Below are 21,376 nucleotides of genomic sequence, written 5' to 3'. Positions count from 1 at the left end.
CGGAAAAACCTTCAAAAAGGTGGAAACCTCTTACATCTAGCCAGGCTTAATTAGACCCTCCAGTTTAAAGCGATTTTGCAATCCAGCAAAATTCTGCGATAACGGCCGTTTTGCGCAAAATGCTGTTTTAAAAAATAATACTCAGGGTGCCAGCTTCTCACCTTTTTTTTTTTTTACACAATAAATGAAATGCGCCAACACATCTCATCACTTGCGCCCCAAAAAAGTGCAGCCCAATCCACAAGGGACACATGAATGGGCACATTTTATATGCACGCCCATTCTGATGGCCTTTTTCACCTCCTTGATCATATAAAGTGGCGTTTCTGTCAATTTAAAAGCGCATCCCTCATTTCCAAGCAAAATGCACTTTTAAAATGTGCAGAAATTGTAGGCAACCCCACACGCACGGATGTGGGGCTGCCACTGCATGACAGGGTCTTTCCTGACCTTTTCATGCATTTCTTTTAAGGTATGAACCGCTGCTGTGTCGCTTGCATTTCTGTACCTCAAACAGGATAAAAAAGCATTTTTTGGGGTCGCATTTTACAGCGGCAGGCACCTGGAGGGCCTGTCCCTGTGAAAGGCGATGGGAGCTTGCAGAACATTGTCGGGAGAGAGATTCTATTCAAAGTACTGCCCATTTTGATGACAAAAATCTATCGAATGTTAAAATTTGACCTATTTCGTCCAGTACTATTCTATCGATTTTTATAAATACTGAACATGTGTTGCGGGGTTGTCACCCGCTCCCCATGTTCAGTATTTTTGGTCTAGGGTGGTTGCAGAAGTGTTTTCCCCTTTTTACTCAAAATTGGAGGCAGGGACAGAAGAAAAGAAAATAATGAAAAAGGGACCTTGCGGAGTCGGATCCGACCCGCGTTAGAGGGACGGATCTGGCACCGCAGGGTTGCAGGGGAAGCGGCAGCGACCAAGCAGTTAAGTAGGGGAGGGGCTGGGGTGATGGTGAAAGGTACATTTTGGATTGTTTGGCTGAAGTGCAAATCAATTTGCAGCGAAAATTGACTACGGTCAATTCCGCCGCAAATAATTACACTTCGGTCAAACAACCCAGAACCCCATTCAAGGCAGCTGGCCAGCGCACAATTTGCGCTACAGCTCAAGCCTGTGGAAATGCTCCGGTCACCTTTAAGTGACATGCTCATTTCTAAAAATGGGTTGTCTAAAAATAGCATATCCTCCGTTCTTTTTTAAATGCCCCATTATTTGAAGAACTGCGTCAAAATCTACATTAAAAAAAAAAAAATGGTTACACTATGTGAGAGAGGGAGAGTGATGGGTGAGATGTGAAGTGAAGAAAGCAGAGGGAGAGCAGTGGGTCAGAGGAGGAAGCGCTGCACAAGATAGCAGAGGAAGCAGTGATGCGGTGGGCCAGAAATCTGAGAGAGAGCAGAGGTACAGAAAGTAGAGGGAGTGTGTGGTCAGTGAGCCAGAAAGCAGAGAGGAAGCGGTTGGCCAGAAAGAGGCAGTGAGCTGCAGATTGGGAAAAAAATGAGGGAAGAGTGCGATAGAATGGGAGAAAGGATGCAAGATGCAGAAGCAGCACAAAAGAATGAAGGACTGTATATTGCGGAAGGAATTTTGGAGTTTAAGGTGTGAGTTGGGAGTATGATTTGGAGTGTGGCAGGGGCTGGGCAGTGCAAATTGTGACTGGACAGCGTGACATAGCACGTGAGTATTTGTATGACAGAGAAAGAGGTTAAGGAATGTAAGTTGTGATGGAGAGTTGGTGAGATGTGTGTTGGTGAGAGAGGCGAGTGGGTGTTTGGGGGATTGGAGAACATAGAAGCGGAATATTTTCAGCATTACAATTGATAATGATCAATTTAGTTAATACTATTAAATAGGCATGAACATTAAACCAGAAATGTAGCCAAATCAAACACTGTTCTGCCAAGCAAGAGTCATCTGGGACTCTTCCTATTAAATTAATACAAAAGATACATAATAATGATACCCTGGCTCTCTTGTAGCCTTGCACTCTGCCTATTTTCTGCAATGTAGCAATCTTACACCCTCCAGTTAATACAAAATGCCCCGTAAAAATGCTGCAATAAATAAAGGTTTGTGCCGCAAAATTTGCCATTTCATGCCGCAAAATCCTGGAAGGTCTGCTTAATGCTCGTTCTGCCATCAAACACTCTGCCGATATCTGCCGCATCCTTTAAGACCTTAACCTCGATAGCCTTGGTCTTACCGAGACGTGGTGCAATGCCAGCTCAGTCACTGCTTTTGACTCCCTTCTCCCTGATGGCTATAAAATAATCTCCAAACTTCGCCCTAATCATGCTGGCGGTGGGGTTGTTCTAATCTTCCCTGAGTGGGTTCCTTCTTCCCTTATACCCAGCCAGCCTTACTCTTCCTTCGAGAGCCTGGTCTGCAAGCTGGTCATCTCTTCCCCCACCTCTTTGAACATTGCGACCATTTACAGGCCCCCTGGCTCTACCACCATGCCCCTCTCTGAATGGGCCGATTTCTCCTCCTCACCTCACAACCACCTAAAAACTTCTTCTCGTGGGCGATTTCAACATCCACCTTGACTAGAGCACAGCATCCACTCTTTTCCATGACCTCTGCTCCTTGCCCTCCCTCTCCATTCTCCCTTCTGGTCTTACCCACTTGGCTGGACACACTTTTGAAGTCTTCATCCACACTGATATTTCACTCTCCTCCCCACTGATCACCCAACTCTCCTGGTCAGACCACTCTCTCCTCTCCCCTCACCTAGGTCCATTCGGCCCTCTGACCGCAACTCCCCCATCCCTGCCAACGTTGTTCATGAACATCCGTCCGATGAAACGAGTGTCAGTTGCTGCTTTCGCATTTACCTTCTCCCCTCACTACAGACTACTTCTGACTCGGCTCTCAGCAACCTGCAGCTTGCCATTACTAATACCCTTGACATTCTTGCCCGAGTCATGAGGATCCACCTGAAACATGCCTCCGAGCTAAACACCTGATATGACTATGAATTTGCAGCCCTGAAACACAAGTGCAGAGCTGCAGAACGGAAGTGACAGAGCTCAGGCTTACCCTCTGACAAACTGGCTTGTCACCTGCTCCAAAGGCAAAACAGACTCTCCATCCGCACCAAGAAAAGGGTCCACATCCAGGCTCGTGTCTCTGGTGCATCCAACAACATGGCTGAACTCTCTAAAATCTGGAAGTAACTAGCCAACCCTTCGGCAGTCTCATCGTCGCTGCTTCCCTCCCAGGCCCTCTGCTACACACTGGCCACACACTTCACTGCAAAACCTCAGGACATCCTGAGCACCCTTGTGTCCCTTTCCCCCCTCTGTCCCCCCCTCCCCTTCCACCACTCCCCTGCCGCCTATGGTCTTGCACATCTCATTTCCACCTTCTCCCCTAAATTCCAATGTTATGCAGATGACACACAACTCTTGTTCAAACTTCCCTCTGACCCTCTCCTTACTTCCCCCATCAATCCTGACGGCCTATCCGTCATCCTGGTGTACTTCCAATGATCTTTGCCTCAACACCAGCAAGACTGAGATCCTTCCCATTGGGACTCCTGCTCCCTCTTTTTTCCCCTTAATTCAGCCATATTCGATTGGCTCTCCCCCTTCTCCTTCATCTGAAGCCAGAAACCTTGGAGTCACCTTCGACTCCTCTTTCCTTCCTCCCACACATTCAGGACCTTGCCAAGAAGGCCCACTTTAAACTTCACCTCCTCGAAGGAATTCTTCCTTTCCTCACTTTCCCCCAGAAGTTCAATGTCTCTAGAGCTCTGCTCTGTGAGAACTTACAGCTTCTCACTCCCTAGCACTTCCCTCCTGGTCTCTCCCCCTCTCCCTCCCTCCCTAGTAGGTCCGCCTCTATCTTTCAATGTTATAGATTTTGATTTGCATTCCCATGTTCCCTCCCTTTTGCCCTGTGGGCGCTTTGAAACATATTTTACTTGATGTATAAGCACCTTACAAATGCACAATAAATAAATTGCCCTAATGATTTGCTTTTGTACTAGTTTTGCAGTGACATTTGAAGTTCAAGGATTTAAGGGGGCACATGTCTATACATGCACATGTAAAAGATGCTTCCCCTGATCAGACCCATGTGAAAAGATTTGTATTAGCCATATCCTGCAAAAGCGCTGTATAAATAAACATAACATTGATAAAAACACTTCCCCCCCGGCAGTAATTGTAGTACAACAGCCTTACAGGTAAAGGGTACACCGCACAGGGGCTCATGAAAGGGTAGGATTAACTCCTCTGTGAAAAGATAATTCTTCAATACATTTTCTTTTTCTCTTTCGAAATAGAAAAGCAAGGCAACCCATTTCAAACAATCTACTGCTGCATTGCAGCATTACTCTCAAAGGACCTACCTTACCACTGCAAGCTTCATGCAACAAACACTTTCAGGGTAGGATTTTATGGCTCGAGGATAGTCTCTGGCAGAGCAGCAATTACATTTTAGCAGAACCATGAGTTTTTTTTCCTTTTACAACATTGATGCTGAGGGCATAGAAAGCAATTGTACAAAAACAGGTCTCTTGGGAAACCAAGACAACTGTTGCCAGTTAGTGGGTGAACAAATACCTAAACAAAACGCTAACAAGCTAGCAAGCAAACATGGCTCAAATCACAATAGAACAAATGTGTGAATGTCAATTCTACACAAGTCTATAGAAACCTGGACCACTGAGTCAGGGTTGCAGCTAGTCATGGTAGAATTAGACATTGGCCTCATGGAAGTAACAAGTATGTCACAATTAAGACACACTCATACTCTCCTTGAACCATAGCTGTCCTAGTTTAAACCAGAACTCAACTTAATGGGGATTACAGACCCATATGTATCCATGTTGGCAAATCTAAAACCATTTTAATGGAAGTGGGTTGTGTAAATCCAATTAATAACTTGTCCTTAGGATAGAAAACTTACAACAGAATCAGTTTGTACACAATGCTCATGTATACTGGAATACAGTCCAGTAAAATCAGTTGACAGCAACCTTTGGATTTTGGGATGGTAGACCAGTTTTTGAAATATGATTTAGACCATATAAAGGTTTGGAGCCAGACTCACAAACCTGCAGCTCCACACAAAAATAAAAGTTGTGCATTTACACATTATGAAATTAGATATCATGGCATTCATAGAAGAAGGAAAAGAGGGTCATAAGGCATAATGAACTCCTCAAAAAAGATACAGCCTAAACATCAAAGATGCAGATAAGATCAAAACAGGACTATTTAGTATGTAAACATTTTCTAGCAAGCAAAAATACACAGGTTTTACTTCCCAGATAGGACTGGAGAAAACCTCTGCTGGTTAGATTTTCTTTAAAAAATTCAGAAAAAGATTGTGGTACGTTAGTAGTTTTACTAAAGTCTACTATGGTAGGACTGTAGAAGAATCACTCTTAGGTGTACCAGGCTCCAAATCATAGGTTTGGCCTGAACTACCTATGAGGTTTGGTAGCTATGGTCGAGCAACCAGGCTTAATCTAGGTGGCAGAAGGGTTGTAGTTGTGTACAAAGACCTTTGAGCACACTTGCAGTCAAGGAAACCCTTACACACTGTAGTTATATAAAGAACATGGTTATTTATTACGTATACTAGGACAAGGTTAAAATCACTACCGTTCAGTTAAGTAAAAAAAATTATATATATATATATATATATATATATATATATATATATATATATATGGGATACATTACTCACCGTAATCGTATTTCTGATGCTTGTATCTGCTTAGATTCACATGCTGTGCATAGGCCGACATCTAGTGGAAGCTGCGGAGTATTACAGTTTGTTTTTCGAAAGTCGAAAATGGGCGTCGACACAGGCGTGCCAGTAATACTATCCCTAGTGTGACGTCCACTGTACCCAAGATCCCTCACGCGTGTAGGATCCTCAGATTGTATTTTTTCTGACATGAGGAAGCATGAGGAGTAGCGTGAGTACAGATAATCCAAGCAGATAGACAGAAAGGTAAGACTACAAGCAATCATGCGCCTTCTCTCGGAGGGGAGGAAGGGTGGGTCGCATGTGAATCTAAGCAGATACAAGCATCAGAAATACGATTACGGTGAGTAATGTATCCCTTCTGAGGCTTGTGGAATCTGCTTAGATCACATGCTGTGCATAGATTAGCGAGCAGTACCAGAAGAAGGAGGTGGGATGTGAGAAGGGTCATGAGCAAACAGGTGTCTTAGAACCGCTTGTCCCACTTGTGTATCTGTCTTGGAATGAGTGTCAATGCAGTAATGCTGAGTAAAAGTGTGAATAGAGCTCCAAGTAGCCGCTTTGCAAATGGTGTCGAGGGGAACATTTGCAATGAAAGCCAGAGTGGCACCAATGCCTCTAGTAGAGTGGGCCCTTGGCGTAAAAGGCAGAGTCTTTTCAGAAAGAGAGTAACACAGCTGTATACAGTTGATAATCCACTTCGAGATAGCGCCCTTAGAGACGCGATCCCCCTCTCTGCCTGTAGCTACGGAGACAAACAGTTGATCTGTTTTCCTTAGCGGTCTGGTTTTATTTACATAGTATAGGACCGCCCTACGCACATCTAGGGTGTGTAGTTTCACCTCAGCCGAGCTTTGCGGGTTCTGGAAGAAAGTCGGAAGCTCGATGGACTGGTTTACATGGAACTTGGATATGAATTTAGGTGAGAACCTAGGGTGTGTGCGTAAAACCAGTTTGTCCTTGTGGATAGTAAAGAAAGGATCCTGCACTGACAGAGCCTGAATTTCACTGACCCTTCTTATGGAGGTAATGGCTACTAAGAAGGCCGTTTTATAAGTCAGGTGTTTGAGACTACTTTTATGCATGGGTTCGAATGGGGATCCCATGAGCTTAGCTAGCACCACGTTGAGGTCCCATCCTGGCGGTGGGTTCGAAATAGGAGGGTGAAGTCTCTTTACTCCTTCCATGAAGGCTTTAACCACTGGTACTTTCCACCACGAGACCTTGTTATGGGATGTGGTGTAAGCCGAGAGGGCTGCCAGGTGTACTTTCAGCGAGTTAAAAACCAACCCTGCATCCAGCAGGTGGAGCATGTATGTCACAACGTTGGAAGGAGTGCAATCAACCGGGTTGATTTGTTTATTCTGGCACCAGATAACGAATCTTTTCCACTTATCAAAGTAACAGTGCCTTGTATTTGGTTTCCTGGACTCCTTTAGAATGTCCATACACCTCTGTGGTAATTTGAGATGTCCAAACTCTATGACTTCAGGAGCCATGCTGCTAGGTTCATAGAGTTGGGTTCCTGATGCACTGTTTGACCCTGTTGCTGGGACAGTAGGTTGTACCAGGCTGGGAGTCTGATGGGTTCGCACACCGCCATCCTGCGTAGGTGTGGAAACCATGGTTGTCTCGCCCACATGGGAGCAACTAGGATGAGCGTCATCGATTCCTTGTTCATCTTGTACACCACCTTCCTGATGAGAGGAGTTGGTGGAAAAGCGTACGCAAACATCCCTGACCAGTTCATCCACAGGGCATTCCCTTGGGAGTCCGGCTGGGGGAACCTGGATGCAAATCCTGGGCATTGTTTGTTTTCGCTTGTGGCGAATAGGTCTATAGTGGGGAAACCCCACTGAGAGAAGAGATCTTCTACTACGTCTCTGTGAAGGACCCATTCGTGTTCTTCTGGGAGGGAGTCTCTGCTTAGAGCATCCGCTAGGGAATTGAGCTCCCCTGGAACATGTTGCGATGACAGGAAGATGTTCCGTCTGAGTGCCCATATCCATATTTTCTGGGCAAGCTTGGACAGATTTGGCGAACGAGTCCCCCCTTGCTTGTTCAGATAGAACATGGCTGTCGTGCTGTCCGTCCTGATCTGCACCGACAAGTTCAGTAGATGGGGCTCGAACGCCCTTAGCGCTCGGAATACTGCCAGAAGCTCTAGCATATTGATGTGGTTCTTGGCTACTGAGTGAGACCAGAGACCCTGAGCTGTGTGGTGGAGAAGGTGAGCTCCCCACCCAGTCAGGCATGCATCTGTAGTCACCACGGCTTGTACTTCGGGATCGTAAAAGGGTTTCCCCCTTGCGAGATTCTCTCTTGTCCACCAGTGTAGGCTCTGTACGAGTGTTGGCGAAACGACCACTAGATCGTCCCAATGACCACTTGCCTGAGACCACTGTTTCGCCAACCATTCCTGCATGGGACGCATGCGCAGCCGCGCGTGGGGGACCAGGTAAATGCATGACGCCATCATGCCCAGTAACCGCATAGCTTTGCGTACTGTTATCTGTTGACCTGACTGATAATGCGGAATTTGCAGAAGTATATTCCGAATTCTCTCTTCCGAAGGGAAGGTCAATCCTTTCTGAGTATCTAGGATAGCTCCTAGAAACTGTTTTGAGGTGCTTGGCACCAGACTTGACTTTTTCTCGTTGATGGAGAAGCCTAATTCGTGGAGGAGGTCGATAGTCCTTTGAATGTTTGACCTGCAAATTCCTGGGGTTTCCCCCGTTATGAGCCAGTCGTCCAGATAAGGGTACACCGGGATTGCTTCCCTGCGTAGGTGTGCAGCCGCCACCGCCAGTACCTTGGTGAATACCCTTGGTGCTGAAGCTATCTCGAAGGGCAGTACCTTGAATTGGTAGTGGCGACTGTCCACCTTGAAGCGCAAGTACTTTCTGTGCGCTGGGAGCATGGAAATATGAAAATAAGCATCTTTCATATCCAAGGTTGCCATGTAATCCCCCTTTTTTAGAAGGGGGATTACCTCTTGTAGCGTGGTCATACGGAATTTTTGGGGCTTGACATACTTGTTGGCAGGCCGTAAGTCCAATACTGGGCGCATTGTCAAATCTTTCTTTGGCACAAGGAAGTAAGTTGAATAGATACCCTTGTTTACCTGGTGTCCTGGGACGAGTTCTATCGCGTCCTTTTCTAGCAGAATGGCGATCTCCTCGAGAAGGATCTTTTGATGCTCTAGGGAGTGCACTCTTTGTCGTGGAGGATGATTCCGGGGACGCTGCAGTAGTTCTATACAATATCCTGCGGATACTGTTGACAGCACCCATCTGTCTGAGGTGATCCCTTCCCAAGCCTGGGTGAAGGTGGAAATGCGTCCCCCTACTGGGGTTGCGTGGCAAGGGACCCTGAACTGAGCGTCACTGTTTTGGTGGAGGCGTGCCACCTCCCTTGTTGGGGCTGCCTCTGCCTCTTCCACGACCTCTCTTGTTACCCCTGCCGTAACTCTGGGTAGACTGCTGGTTGTTATTCCATTGTGTACCTTGTCCCTGGGCATAGTTGCCTCTTTGTGAATTTTGGCCGCGTGGGCGACGAAAATTATTGTTCCCCCTCTGGTTAGGGGGTTTGTTGGTAAGCTGGCCAAGGGATTTGAGAGTCTCATATTCATCTTTGGCATTTTTAAGTGCGTCTTCGACCGCTTTCCCAAACAATAGGTCGGGTTCCACTGGCTTGTCTATTAAAGAAGCCTGGGTTTCTGTCTTGAATCCCGACTGCCGTAACCACGCATGTCTCTTGATAACAGTACCTTCTGCTATCAATCTCCCTGCGTTGTCAGCGGCGTCGAAAGTTGCTTTTAAAATGCAACCAGACACGGCTCTCCCCTCTGCTGAGATCCGAGCCAGCTGGCCCTTTAACGGTTCTGGAGCAGAGGCAATGAGCGCCGCGACTTCTTCCCATTGATGGCAATTGTAACTAGCCAACAGGGTGGTGGAATTCGCAATCCTTGCTTGGTAGGCGGACGTTGAGGCTACCTTTCTGCCAAACCCGTAAAGTTTTTTGCTCTCCTTATCGGGAGGAGCTTCTGATGAAGATAAGGGCGTGCCAGCCCTTTTTCTAGTGTTGGTCACCACTAGGGAATCTGGTTTAAGATGTCCCCTTATATACAGAGGGTCAGACTGGGCTGCCCGGAAAATCTTTTCAATTCTGGGGTTGACAGCTCTGGTGAGGTTAGGATTCACCAGGGAAGGATCTATTCTTCGTTGGATGGATTTGAGGATAGGGATGGTCTGAGCGACCGGTCTTCTCTCTCCTACAAACTCCTCCGCGAAGTCCCTTTCCTCCTGTACACCGTGGGTGTCGATGTGGAAGTGTTCCGCTGCTCGAGCGAGAACCTCGTTGAGGAGGGGCTGGTTATCAACTGGAGAGTCAGTAACTGGGGCTTCGCTTTGTACTGGGGAATCTACTCTGTAAATTTCCTGCTCATCTTCTCCCTCCTCCAGGTCCTCATCCTCTGCATAGTAATCTGTCCCGGTTTGTTCTTCCATAATTTCAAACTCCTGGTCCTCTTCAGGGAAAACTTGTCCCTGGTAACTGGGGAGTGGAGTAGAATATGGAGTGGAGTAAGGCTGAACCTCGAAGGGTTCAGGTCTTTCGACCCGGGGCTTTTTAGTTAGCGGGATAGGATCGGAGGAGCCTGAGGGTGTGGCCCCTTGAGGGTTATATGAAAGAAAGTGTTCTGGGTTCTTATCATAAAAATCAGCCAAGGAAGACATCCTAGACATAACCCTGTCTATGTCTTCACTGGACCATTCCCTGGAACAGGGTATTACTTTAGCAGGAGATGATTTATGGGACTTTTCAAGGGTAGACTTGTGTTTACTTGTCTGCCTAGGGTGAGAGGATGGCTTTACAGGGGTGGAAGGCTGTGCTTTCCGCTGTTTCCCCCCCTCCCCGTGCGTGGAAAAATGTTTTCCCTGTCCCTTGGAGGCCCCAGAGATTTTCGACGCCTGGCGCCGAGGGTCTGGAGAGGTATCTGTGTACTTCGGGCGTGGGGCCTCACTGGTGTTAACCGCGGTCTCGGTATCTTGGAGCGCGGCCTGGGGGTGGAAGTCGTCTTCGTCTCCCGACGATCGAACTTCCGTTAATGTGTGTAGCGAGGCACTCTTGGCAAGAGTGGATGATTGCCTTGCGTCGTGAGGTGATCTCGATCGAGAGCGCCCAGAGGACACAGAGTCGGACCGTTCTTTTTGTGCCTCTTTCCGGGAAGTCGACGTCGTCGAGGTCCGGTTGGTCTTAGTGTGTTTAGTGTGTGTTAGGTGTGTAGCGCTTGCGTCGCCGGGGGTCTTCCCCATAGCCGCCCTGCCGGACGACCTTCCGAGGTCGGGGACCTGCGCTCGCCGGCTGTCTTTCGACGCCATAATGCCCTCGCCGTCCGAAAGTACGGCGTCGCTGCCATCGCTGAAGGCGCCCTCCGCTGCCATGGCCTCCTGCCTGGCGTGGTGGGCCCAACGCTTTGTCGAACGGTCCTTAAGTGTCTTAGGTTTAAACCTACTACACGCTCTGCAGTTCGCTTCGGGGTGATCCCTCGGCAAGCAGAGATTGCACGTGGCGTGCCTGTCGACCCAAGGGTATTTGCGATTGCACTTGGGGCAGAATTGAAAAGGGGTACCCTCCATACGCACCTTAAGGCAGCGGGCTGCTAAGTGTAGGAATATATAAAGTGTAACTATATATCAAGAGTGAAGAGTATGTCCACCCCCCACTCTCCCTACTTGTAAGGGCCGAGGCCAGCGGCCTACTAGGCCCGGGCCGAGGCCAGCGGCCTTCCGAGGCCCAGATCCGTCGTGCAGCAGTCGACGGTCGATGACTTCTCCAGCCGTCGTCGAGGTTGAGGGTCGACGTTGGGGTGGGGAAGGGAATGAATAAGAATTATAATTATAATAACAGCAAAGTATGGCTAAGGCCAGGGAACTCCGCAAGATGCTTCCGACCAGTATGGCGGAAAAAAACAATCTGAGGATCCTACACGCGTGAGGGATCTTGGGTACAGTGGACGTCACACTAGGGATAGTATTACTGGCACGCCTGTGTCGACGCCCATTTTCGACTTTCGAAAAACAAACTGTAATACTCCGCAGCTTCCACTAGATGTCGGCCTATGCACAGCATGTGATCTAAGCAGATTCCACAAGCCTCAGAAATATATATATATATATATATATATATATATATATATATATATATATATATATATATATATATATATATATATATATGACAATGCATTACTTACCGTAAAAGCATTTCTGATGGTTGTATCTGCTTAGATTCACATGCTGTGCATAGTCCGACATCCAGTGGTCACTGCGGAGTATTGCATTTTGTTTTTCGTAGTCGAAAAAGGGACGTCGACAAGGCGTGTCTGTAACACTATCCCTATAGTGACGTGTGTTGTACCCACAATCCCTCACGCGTCGAGGTCCCTCTGTTTGTATTTTTTCTGCCCTGAGGGAGCCTTCTATACGTGAGTGAGTACAGAAAAGAGAGATGTAGAAAGGTGTCTATGTTCCTTCCATCCGAGCGGGGAGGAAGGGTGGGCGCATGTGAATCAAAGCAGATACAACCATCAGAAATGCTTTTACGTTAAGTAATGCATTGTCTTCTGATGTTTGTTAATCTGCTTAGAATGACATGCTGTGCATAGACTAGCGAGCAGTACCCAGAGTTGGTGGTGGGTTATGAGAAGGAACAGTAGAGAAAAGATGTCTTAATACTGCCTGTCCCACCTGGGAGTCAGATCTAGAGTGTGCATCTAGACAGTAGTGTTTTGTAAAGGTGTGCACAGAACTCCAGGTTGCCGCTTTGCAGATGGACTCAAGGGGAACATTTGCAATGAATGCTATGGATGCCCCTGTGCCTCGAGTAGAATGTGCTCTTGGCTTGAAGGGTAGTTCTCCCTTAGCAAGAGTGTAACAGAGTGATGCATTGAACAATCCATCTAGATATAGTGGATTTTGAAACTGCATCTCCTTCTCTTCCTGCTGCCACCGAGACAAAGAACTGATTAGTCTTTCTCAGTGGTCTGATTCTTTCCATGTAGAACATGACAGCTCTGCGCACATCAAGTGCATGCAGACTTTTTTTCTCCCCAATTGGAAGGGTTTTGAAAGAACGTTGGTAGTTCTATTGACTGGTTTGCATGCAATTTTGAGATGAATTTCTGTGCAAACCTTGGGTGCGTGCATAGAACCACTATCTTTGTGAACTGCTACAAAGGGGTCTAAAACAGAAAGAGCCTGTAGTTCACTTACTCTCCTAATGGAGGTGATAGCTATTAGGAAAGCGGTCTTAAGAGTGAGGTCTTTAAGAGTCGACGGTGGGAGCTGTCCCAGCCTACTTTCCGGCGCCTTCAGCGTTTTTGGCCTTGTGCGCGGTTTTCGGCGTGTCACTTGTCGTCCGTCTCTGGCCGTCCTTAGAAGATATACGCGCGAGGCTTTCAGCATCATTCTGTTTGCCGAGGGATCGCTCACCGTCGCGCTAGGTACCGTCGAGTCTTTACTGGCAACATGCACACTCTTATGAGGCGCGTCGCCGCCTGAGGGTTTGGGGTTAGCGCCCTTATTTCCAGAGTGCCCGGTCGCCTGTCGCGGGAGCGGGGAGGGCTGGCGACCCTTATGGTCGGCGGAAGACGCCGGTGGGCCCGGCGCCTCTGTTGGCGCTATGGCTGCCTTCGTCTTCGACTAATGCGTGCCGTGGGGTATGCGTTTATGAGACTTCTTGTGTGCGTCCTTGTCGCTGGGGTGTTCATCCCCATAAGCTGGGCGTGAGCCTGGCTCGTCGGGGACGGACGAAGAGGAGCGAGAACGCTCCCTCGAGAGGTCTACAACCTCCGTTACGGAGGCCGTGTAATCACTGTCCTCGTCACATTCGGCGGCGGGGGCAGCGGGCGAGGAATCTGACCTAGACATGGCGTAGGCCGCCCACCTTTTGACCCTGCGGTCCTTTATCGTTTTGGGCTTAAGTAACTTACAGGCCGCACAGCCGTCCTCCTTGCGATCGAGGGGCAAGCAATGGTTGCACCGTTTGTGCTTGTCCTTCCAGGTATATTTGCCTTTGCAAAGTGGGCAAAACCTAAAGGGCGTTCTCTCCATAGCTGAGGGCAAGAAGTGTGATTACAACCTCGAAAGAGAGAGGGGAAAGAGAAAGGCATTCTCTGAGTGAAAAGAAAAGATCACACAACCCCACTCTCCCTACTGTGTAAGGCCGGCGAGGCCAGGCCACGTGTTCGGCGACGCCGAAGGATCTCCTCCGCTCGTCCTTCCGTCGAAGATCTTGCTCGGCGGAGAAACAGCTTGCAGCTTCGTCGAGGGAGGGATCTATGTGTTAGATATTAATAATAAATGACCAAGGGTCGAAGAAATGATTTCGCAATGTCTCTCGAGGAGCTCCGTATAGAGGCGACCAATAACTGGGTGGAAAAAAACAATCTGAGGGACCTCGACGCGTGAGGGATTGTGGGTACAACACACGTCACTATAGGGATAGTGTTATAGACACGCCTTGTCGACGTCCCCTTTTCGACTACGAAAAACAAAATGCAATACTCTGCAGTGACCACTGGATGTCGGACTATGCACAGCATGTGATTCTAAGCAGATTAACAAACATCAGAAGTATATGGGATACATTACTCACCGTAATCGTATTTCTGATGCTTGTATCTGCTTAGATTCACATGCTGCGCATTGGCCGACATCTAGTGGAAGCTGCGGAGTATTACAGTTTGTTTTTCGAAACTCGAAAATGGGCGTCGACACAGGGCGTGCCAGTAATGCTATCCCTAGTGTGACGTCCACTATACCCAAGATCCCTCACGCGTCTAGGATCCTCAGATTGTATTTTTTCTGACATGAGGTAGCATGAGGAGTAGCGCGAGTACAGATAATCCAAGCAGATAGAAAGGTAAGACTACAAGCAACCATGCGCCTTCTCTCAGAGGGGAGGAAGGGTGGGTTGCATGTGAATCTAAGCAGATACAAGCATCAGAAATACAATTACGGTGAGTAATGTATCCCTTCTGAGGCTTGTGGAATCTGCTTAGATCACATGCTGTGCATAGATTAGCAAGCAGTACCTGAAGGAGGTGGGATGCGAGAAGGGTCATGAGCAAATAAGTGTCTTAGAACCGCTTGTCCCACTTGTGTATCTGCCTTGGAATGGGTGTCAATGCAGTAATGCTGAGTAAATGTGTGAATAGAGCTCCAAGTAGCTGCTTTGCAAATGGTGTCAAGGGGTACATTTGCAATGAAAGCCAGAGTGGCCCCAATGCCTCTAGTAGAGTGGGCTCTTGGCGTGAAAGGCAGAGTTCTTTCAGAGAGTGAGTAACACAGCTGGATACAGTTAATCGTCAGGCATCAGCGGGGCCATTTTATTCCACAGCTCCCTGTCATATCTGGCCAGGATTGCACGCGTGTTAGCTGTCTTGACTGTCGTCACTGCAAAGAAGATCACTTTCCTACCCATGGCATCTCACTTCTTCCATTCTCTGTCTGGAGGAACAGAGGCTGAAGACGAGGGGTTGGATGACCTTTCTTGCTGCTGCCAAGACCACAGAGTCTGGAGAAGGCTGTCAACATAGGCACTTGGGTGCATACTCCGGCACCTGGTACTTTTTCTCCAGCCTATCCCTCTTTGTCAGTCTAGAAATCTAATTTGAGACCGCAAACGCATTTTGGTGGCCGTGGGCCAACCGTCTCATGCACGATACGACAGAATATAGGTTTTCGAGTTTTCCAATGAACGGCCATTTTGATGTAACAAGAATCACCATTTTGTTTTCTAACCATTGCTCATTGCTTTCTGTTCCTATTGCTTCGCAGTATATTTTCCGCTTACACTGCTCGACTGTGGAACATTGTTGTCTGTATATGAAAAGGACAAGGCCACAGGGCCAAGAGGATAACAAGAGTTTCGCTGAAACACAAACGTAGGCAGCGCCAGGAAGAATGCCCGGCTCCCTCCTTAATGTAGCCTTGCAGAGCCGCAAGGCATTTAATCATTTCACAGCTGCCAGCCAGTCTCGTTATATGGTAGAATATGTTCGAATAATACAGCTAAAGGCTTGAATTATGCTTTTCTAACGGTCCCCCTTTGCTGAGCTCGCTAAGAGCATGTCGGCTCCCAGGACACAAATAGCACCTGATAGATAGCAAGGTCCGGAATGAAACTCCCCCCCTGTATGTAGTTTGCTTCCAAGAACAGAAGCGCCATGTTCTATTCAATAACCGAAAGATGCCTACGCACTCAAAAATTGCAAATTGTTACTAGAATAGATATTTGGTGTCATAGTGGTCGGAGATGTCTATCATCACACCAAGTTCAAAGAAACCCAATGAAGAGAGGTGTTATACATGTCATAGCTGATAGTTTGTTATGCATTTTGTATATATGTAACTGATGTACGTAATTCGCTCTCTTGCGTCCCTCGAGGTCTAGAGATGCACGTCGCGGGGCGTCGAGACCGAGTTGGCCAACTGAGACTTTTGCTTTGCAATAAAATCCTAGCTTTGGGAATACAACCTTGTGTCTGGCGTCTCTATCGTGTGTGGTGAACCGCCTTGTTTCCATAGACGTCAGGGTCCCCTTTCAGGGTTCCTCATCGACGCCAAGCCCTCATCCCAAACGTTATCCAGGAGAGGCACCACCAGAATTGTCTTCCTCTTGGCATCCCGCCATTGGTAAAGGAAACCTTCCTCCTTGGTCACTTCTGGCATCAGCTGGAAGAGTTTAGGCACTCTGGCTACCATGGTGTGGAACGACCACACTTCGTGTGGGGGAGTAGCCCTCAACGGAGAAACGCTGCCGTCGTCCGTGTTTATAGTTGCCATGTACGTTCCCGTATCCCTGAGGGGGCGGAAGGCATGTGCAGAGGTTGATGCAGCGGTGTAGGGTGCAGTCGTCTCTTCTTCACCAGGGGCTGGCCCGGTGTTGACAGGGCCGTCCTCGGCATCCTCTTCTGGATTTCCGACACCAGGGTGTGGAGGGTCAAGAGGTTGTCCAGCGAAATGTCCCTTTGAGGTGTCAGGGGAGTAGCTTTTCTGGGCCCAGCGTCCTCGCCGTCCCCCTGGGCCTTTCTGCTGTCATCGTTCCCCATGTCCTCTGGGACCGTGTGAACGGACACCAGGTCCTCCTCATCTGAGGAAGAAATATCTGTGCCCTGGCGCACGGTTGAGGTCTCCCCTGCCCTTTTTTGCATCCTGAGGGGTCGGGCTTAGAGATGGCATCCTCTTCTCCGGCATCTTCTCCACTGGCTTGATTGAGGCCTCCTGCCTCGAGGGAAGGATACTCTGGGCACCACCGGGCCCCCTGGACCGGGTCAGCCCCTTTTGCCTTCGAGTGGGCAGCCACCACCAGCTCGATTGTCAAGGATGACTTTGCCTGGGCCACGTGGGTCTTCAGGGCAGGTCGGACCCCTTTCCCTGCAGCTTGCTATTCTCCGGCTTCCCCGGTTTAGCCAACTTCCTCTTCGAGGAGCTGGAGCGATGACTGGATATGGCAGACTGTGAAGGTCAGCACGCCTTGCCCATCGCGGGACCCGCCTGCGCGGCGACCCAGACAGAAATGGACATGGTGCTTGGTCTTTTCTTGGGCCCCAATGGATGGAGTGCCCTCAAAGGACTTAGAAGCCCGCTCCTCTGACTGGGCGCTCCTCGGTGAGGCATGCCTCTGCTTGCCACACGGGGTAGAGGCCTTGGTGTTGAGCCACGCCGCCAACCTACTATGACTATCCTTGAAGGTTTGCTTGGAAAAAGCAAGGCAGATTTTACAATCTGCTTCCCTGTTGTCCGGATGGAGACAGTAGAGGCACTGGAGGGGTTTGTCCTCTACAAACACGTTTCTCAATCCGCAGCTGGAGTAGAGCTTGAAGAGGGAGCCTACCTCCTTCTCCTCTGACATGGGCCAGCGTGCGTTGTAGGCCCAAAGGCCTTCTGGAATCTTCAATGAAACTTTGACGATTCGTGCCCTTGAGGGGCGTTGAAAGACACCAACAAACTGATCGGCACTTGCTGGTCAAAGGAGTGAAAGAGCACACTGATTCAATTGACCAACATTTTTTATCGAAAAAAGTGCAAAAACTTAGAAAGCTACCGGAGTCAAACACGAGGACTCCCAACACTTAAACGTGCAGAAAAAATCTGAAGATGGCTGCCAGAGGAGGGGTTTAGGGAGAGGGCAGTCATTGGCTGGGGGCAGTATGATCCAGAGCTCAGTGATTGGTTTGAAGGAGAAAGACGGCTTATAAGTGAAAGTGAAACTGTTTTTTCTTTTACCGAGGATTCCTGGCTTGACGACAGGGAATTTCATGAGCATGTGAATCCATGCCGGACCACATGCTGGAGAACAGGGAAAATGGGAGATCCGGGCGGGAGACAGAGAATTGTTATGGGACTATTAATACTTGACCCAGCCAAGTTAATGAAATGATAATAGTAAAAGCAAGAGAAGTGAACAATTGCTATAGGAGTACTCCTACTCGTCACAGTAAAGAAAGCGTCATTAAGTAACAGAAAAAATCCATAAGAGGAAAACCGGAGGAGACGGTTGAATATATATGTCATAAGACTGATACAATACAGAGGATAAAGGGCATGGACTAAATAATAAGGAATAGAATTTCAAGAGAATCTGATAGGTTGGATAACCTTACCCTGGGAAAAGGAAAGAATACATCTTTTAGCCAAATAAAAAAGAGTGATGAATGAAAACCATTCACAAGGGAGAAGATATTAATCTAGAGTCAGAGACCCTAAGTTTGAGAAGATACCAAAGCATACACAAGTATTGAAAGAACTGTATGAACTGATCAAAGTAGTAATGAGACTATTTAAAAATCAGCTATTGAATAAACCCTCTGAGAAGCAAAACCCAGGAGAAGGGAACAATTGTCCTGCCTTTTTTTTTTCTTTATTTGGTTGGTTGATAAATCAACCTTTCAAATATAACAATATAACGATTATTTAAGAACAATTGAGAACAATTTGCAATGCACAATATACATAGTACAATTAAAATTGCAAATGAAACATTTTAAAAAACCTTTTTTTTCCACAGCTTTTGAACAGTTACATATTTCAATATTCGTAACAATTCACGGGGTTCTGTATTCAAACCTCATTTAAGTAGGTTTATAATAAATTTCAGGGTCCTCCGACAACACTATATCCAAAAATTGTACAATTGCAATTCTAAGTCCCAGCTTGTTGCTTGAAGAGATTGTGCCAGATTTCATCAACAGTCAACGGTACATATGTTCGCAGTTGCTTACTGAAAAGTTTCTTTCTCGTCACATCTAAAGCTGAGCAAACCATTATTAAATGTTTCAATGTCTCACGGCACATTTTGTCATAGCAGAAGCGACAATGATTTAAATCATCAGTGACCAAGCCCCTCCTGGCCATGATTTCCATTGTCGGATATAGGTTAAACCTGAAACGCAGATACTGTTGCCTTATATAAGGTGATGGAAATTTCAGTAAGTAGTCAGACATGACCCGGAATCTTTTGTGACCAAATAGCTGAGTGTCAAAGTCCTTGTAAGTGCAACATTTATCCCTTGTGCATATCCAATTGTCCCGCCTTTAGTTGTTAAGACAGTGGTAGGATCAGTTAGCGTTACTTTAGATGGTGGAAAGATTCTTTTAAGACATTAACTGGCGACTGACTGGCACCTTAATTAGTTTTGTTAGATAGGGTACACCTCATAAAAAAGGAAGAGATAGGCATTATCCTTTTCTTTAATGGACACACTTTCGAAATGTCTAACAAGAGTCTGCGTCCTACTTCTAACTCGCCAGAGTTAATTGGAGAGAAAGTGACTTGGATTAACCAGGGATTATGAATTTAGGCAGAGAATGGCAGACTTCACCAGATAAAAGTATATTAATAAATAAATATATTAGTAAATAGTGCATCATAAAGTTGAGGAATTTATAAAGGACAGTACATTACATTTTTACAAAAAGAATAATTAAAACAAGATTAAAAGTGAATTGAATTCTTTTAAAAAGGTACACTATGTTTTAGAGGGTCTTGTCGATACTAGCTTCATTATAACTCGACATATCCCAGCTTTTATGTTAATATCAGTTATCACTTTTTCCTCCCCCTGATCTGTGATGTCCATTCGTGCAGGAGACAGTCATCACATCAAAATTATGACTTTGATTACTTTACCCTTGCAGGATCTGGGACGTAAACTGTATTCTACTAGCCAACTCAACTAAATCACATGTTGGCCCATTAGCTAAAGAATACCTATCTTCATAGGACCAAGATCGGCTCGCTTTTTTAATGCCAGTTTGAGTCTTCATTTTGTCTAGAAATTGACACGCTTTTCTTTTACAGATCTCCATCACCATTTTTGTAATAGCCATATAGCACAAGTGGATCAAAAGCAGATTTGATTAGGAGAAAAGCACAGTCACCTGAAAAGTCCACAACTCACCCAATGAAGCCAAGTCTGAATACTGTCCATTGAGAAGAAAGAGGTCCACTGCTATTTGCTGTCCTGAACAGTCCAATGCCAGTTTCTTATAAAAGTCTGTTGCTGGTGTGAGGTGGTGGATGTCCTATTAAAAGTTGAGTCATGAGAGAGAAGTTAGTTTGTTAACATTTAGTTATCAAAACAGTTCGGTATTTTCTTTTAATAAAGTGGATAATTTTGGGAGAGGTAATGGATTGGTAGGTAATTCAGTTGGCATATATTCAGCATTCTTCCCCAAAAGCGTACCATCCAATCCAACTGTCAATTAGCTTACAAAACCAAAGTACATCATGAAAACACAACTATATTCATCTCAATCCCCTCCAAAGCCGTCATTCAGTTCATAAATATTAGTTGGAAAAATTATTCCATCAAAGTAACAATAATACAAGATTCATGTTAAAAAGATGAGAAACATCTTGTGCATTAAAAATAAGACAATTGTCTACTTTCTGGTTACAATTTGAGCATTACTTATCCTGATTGTGGCAGGGGAATGGAGCATGTGTGTGTGTGTGTGTGTGTGTGTGTGTGGGGGGGGGGGGTTCTGTGGGTGGCAGAGCGCATGGGGCAGGGGCATATGTTTGGGGAGGGTCCGTGGCATATGTGCATATATGTGGGGGGTGGGGCGCATATGTGGGGGACGCACATGTGGGACGGGCGGAGGTTGGGTGTACCTGTGGGGATGGAGGTATACACGTGGGGGTGGGGTTATAAATGTAGGGGGTGGTGCTGGGGGTGTATGTGTGTGGAGGGAGGATGGGGTGGAGTGCATGTGCTGGCTGGAAGTGGTTAATGCGACAGTCTAGCCCCAATCCACACTTCAGCCAGGGTACGGTCCTGTTACTGGGTAGATACTGGTGAGTTGAGGACGCCTCGGTTAGGGAGATGGATCATTGTTATGTTTCATCCCTTCTCCTAGTGAGACCCCCAGCACCATTTTCTGGACCTTTTTCTTTGATCCTGAATGAGGGGAGCCTTTTTCCACTCATTTATTCTTATGGGATCTGTCTTTTGGAACTCTATTCTTTGTATTGTACCTATCCAAAGGAGTCTATTTTACTCCATAACTCTTAAAGGCATCTGTATTTTACTATTGCAGTACACAGCTCCTTATGGGCAGTGTTGCTG

At 46.9% G+C, this 21,376-nt stretch overlaps 1 protein-coding gene across 1 annotated transcript in view; it reads right to left on the bottom strand.

The window, feature by feature from the left end:
• The window catches only part of SEC24A (SEC24 homolog A, COPII coat complex component), a 1,330,430-nt gene that overhangs the window by 533,249 nt on the left and 775,805 nt on the right, over positions 1–21,376 (bottom strand). The window contains exon 14 of the mRNA XM_069652570.1: positions 20,207–20,330. Within this exon, the coding sequence (XP_069508671.1) occupies positions 20,207–20,330 (124 nt within the window). The remainder of the gene's footprint in view (positions 1–20,206; positions 20,331–21,376) is intronic.

Source organism: Ambystoma mexicanum, chromosome 3p (genome assembly GCF_040938575.1).
Source record: "Ambystoma mexicanum isolate Mex_15411 chromosome 3p, UKY_AmexF1_1, whole genome shotgun sequence".
Taxonomy (NCBI): Eukaryota; Metazoa; Chordata; class Amphibia; order Caudata; family Ambystomatidae; genus Ambystoma; species Ambystoma mexicanum.
The sequence above is the reverse complement of the archived record's forward strand: the minus strand, read 5'-3'. Positions and strand labels throughout refer to the sequence as shown.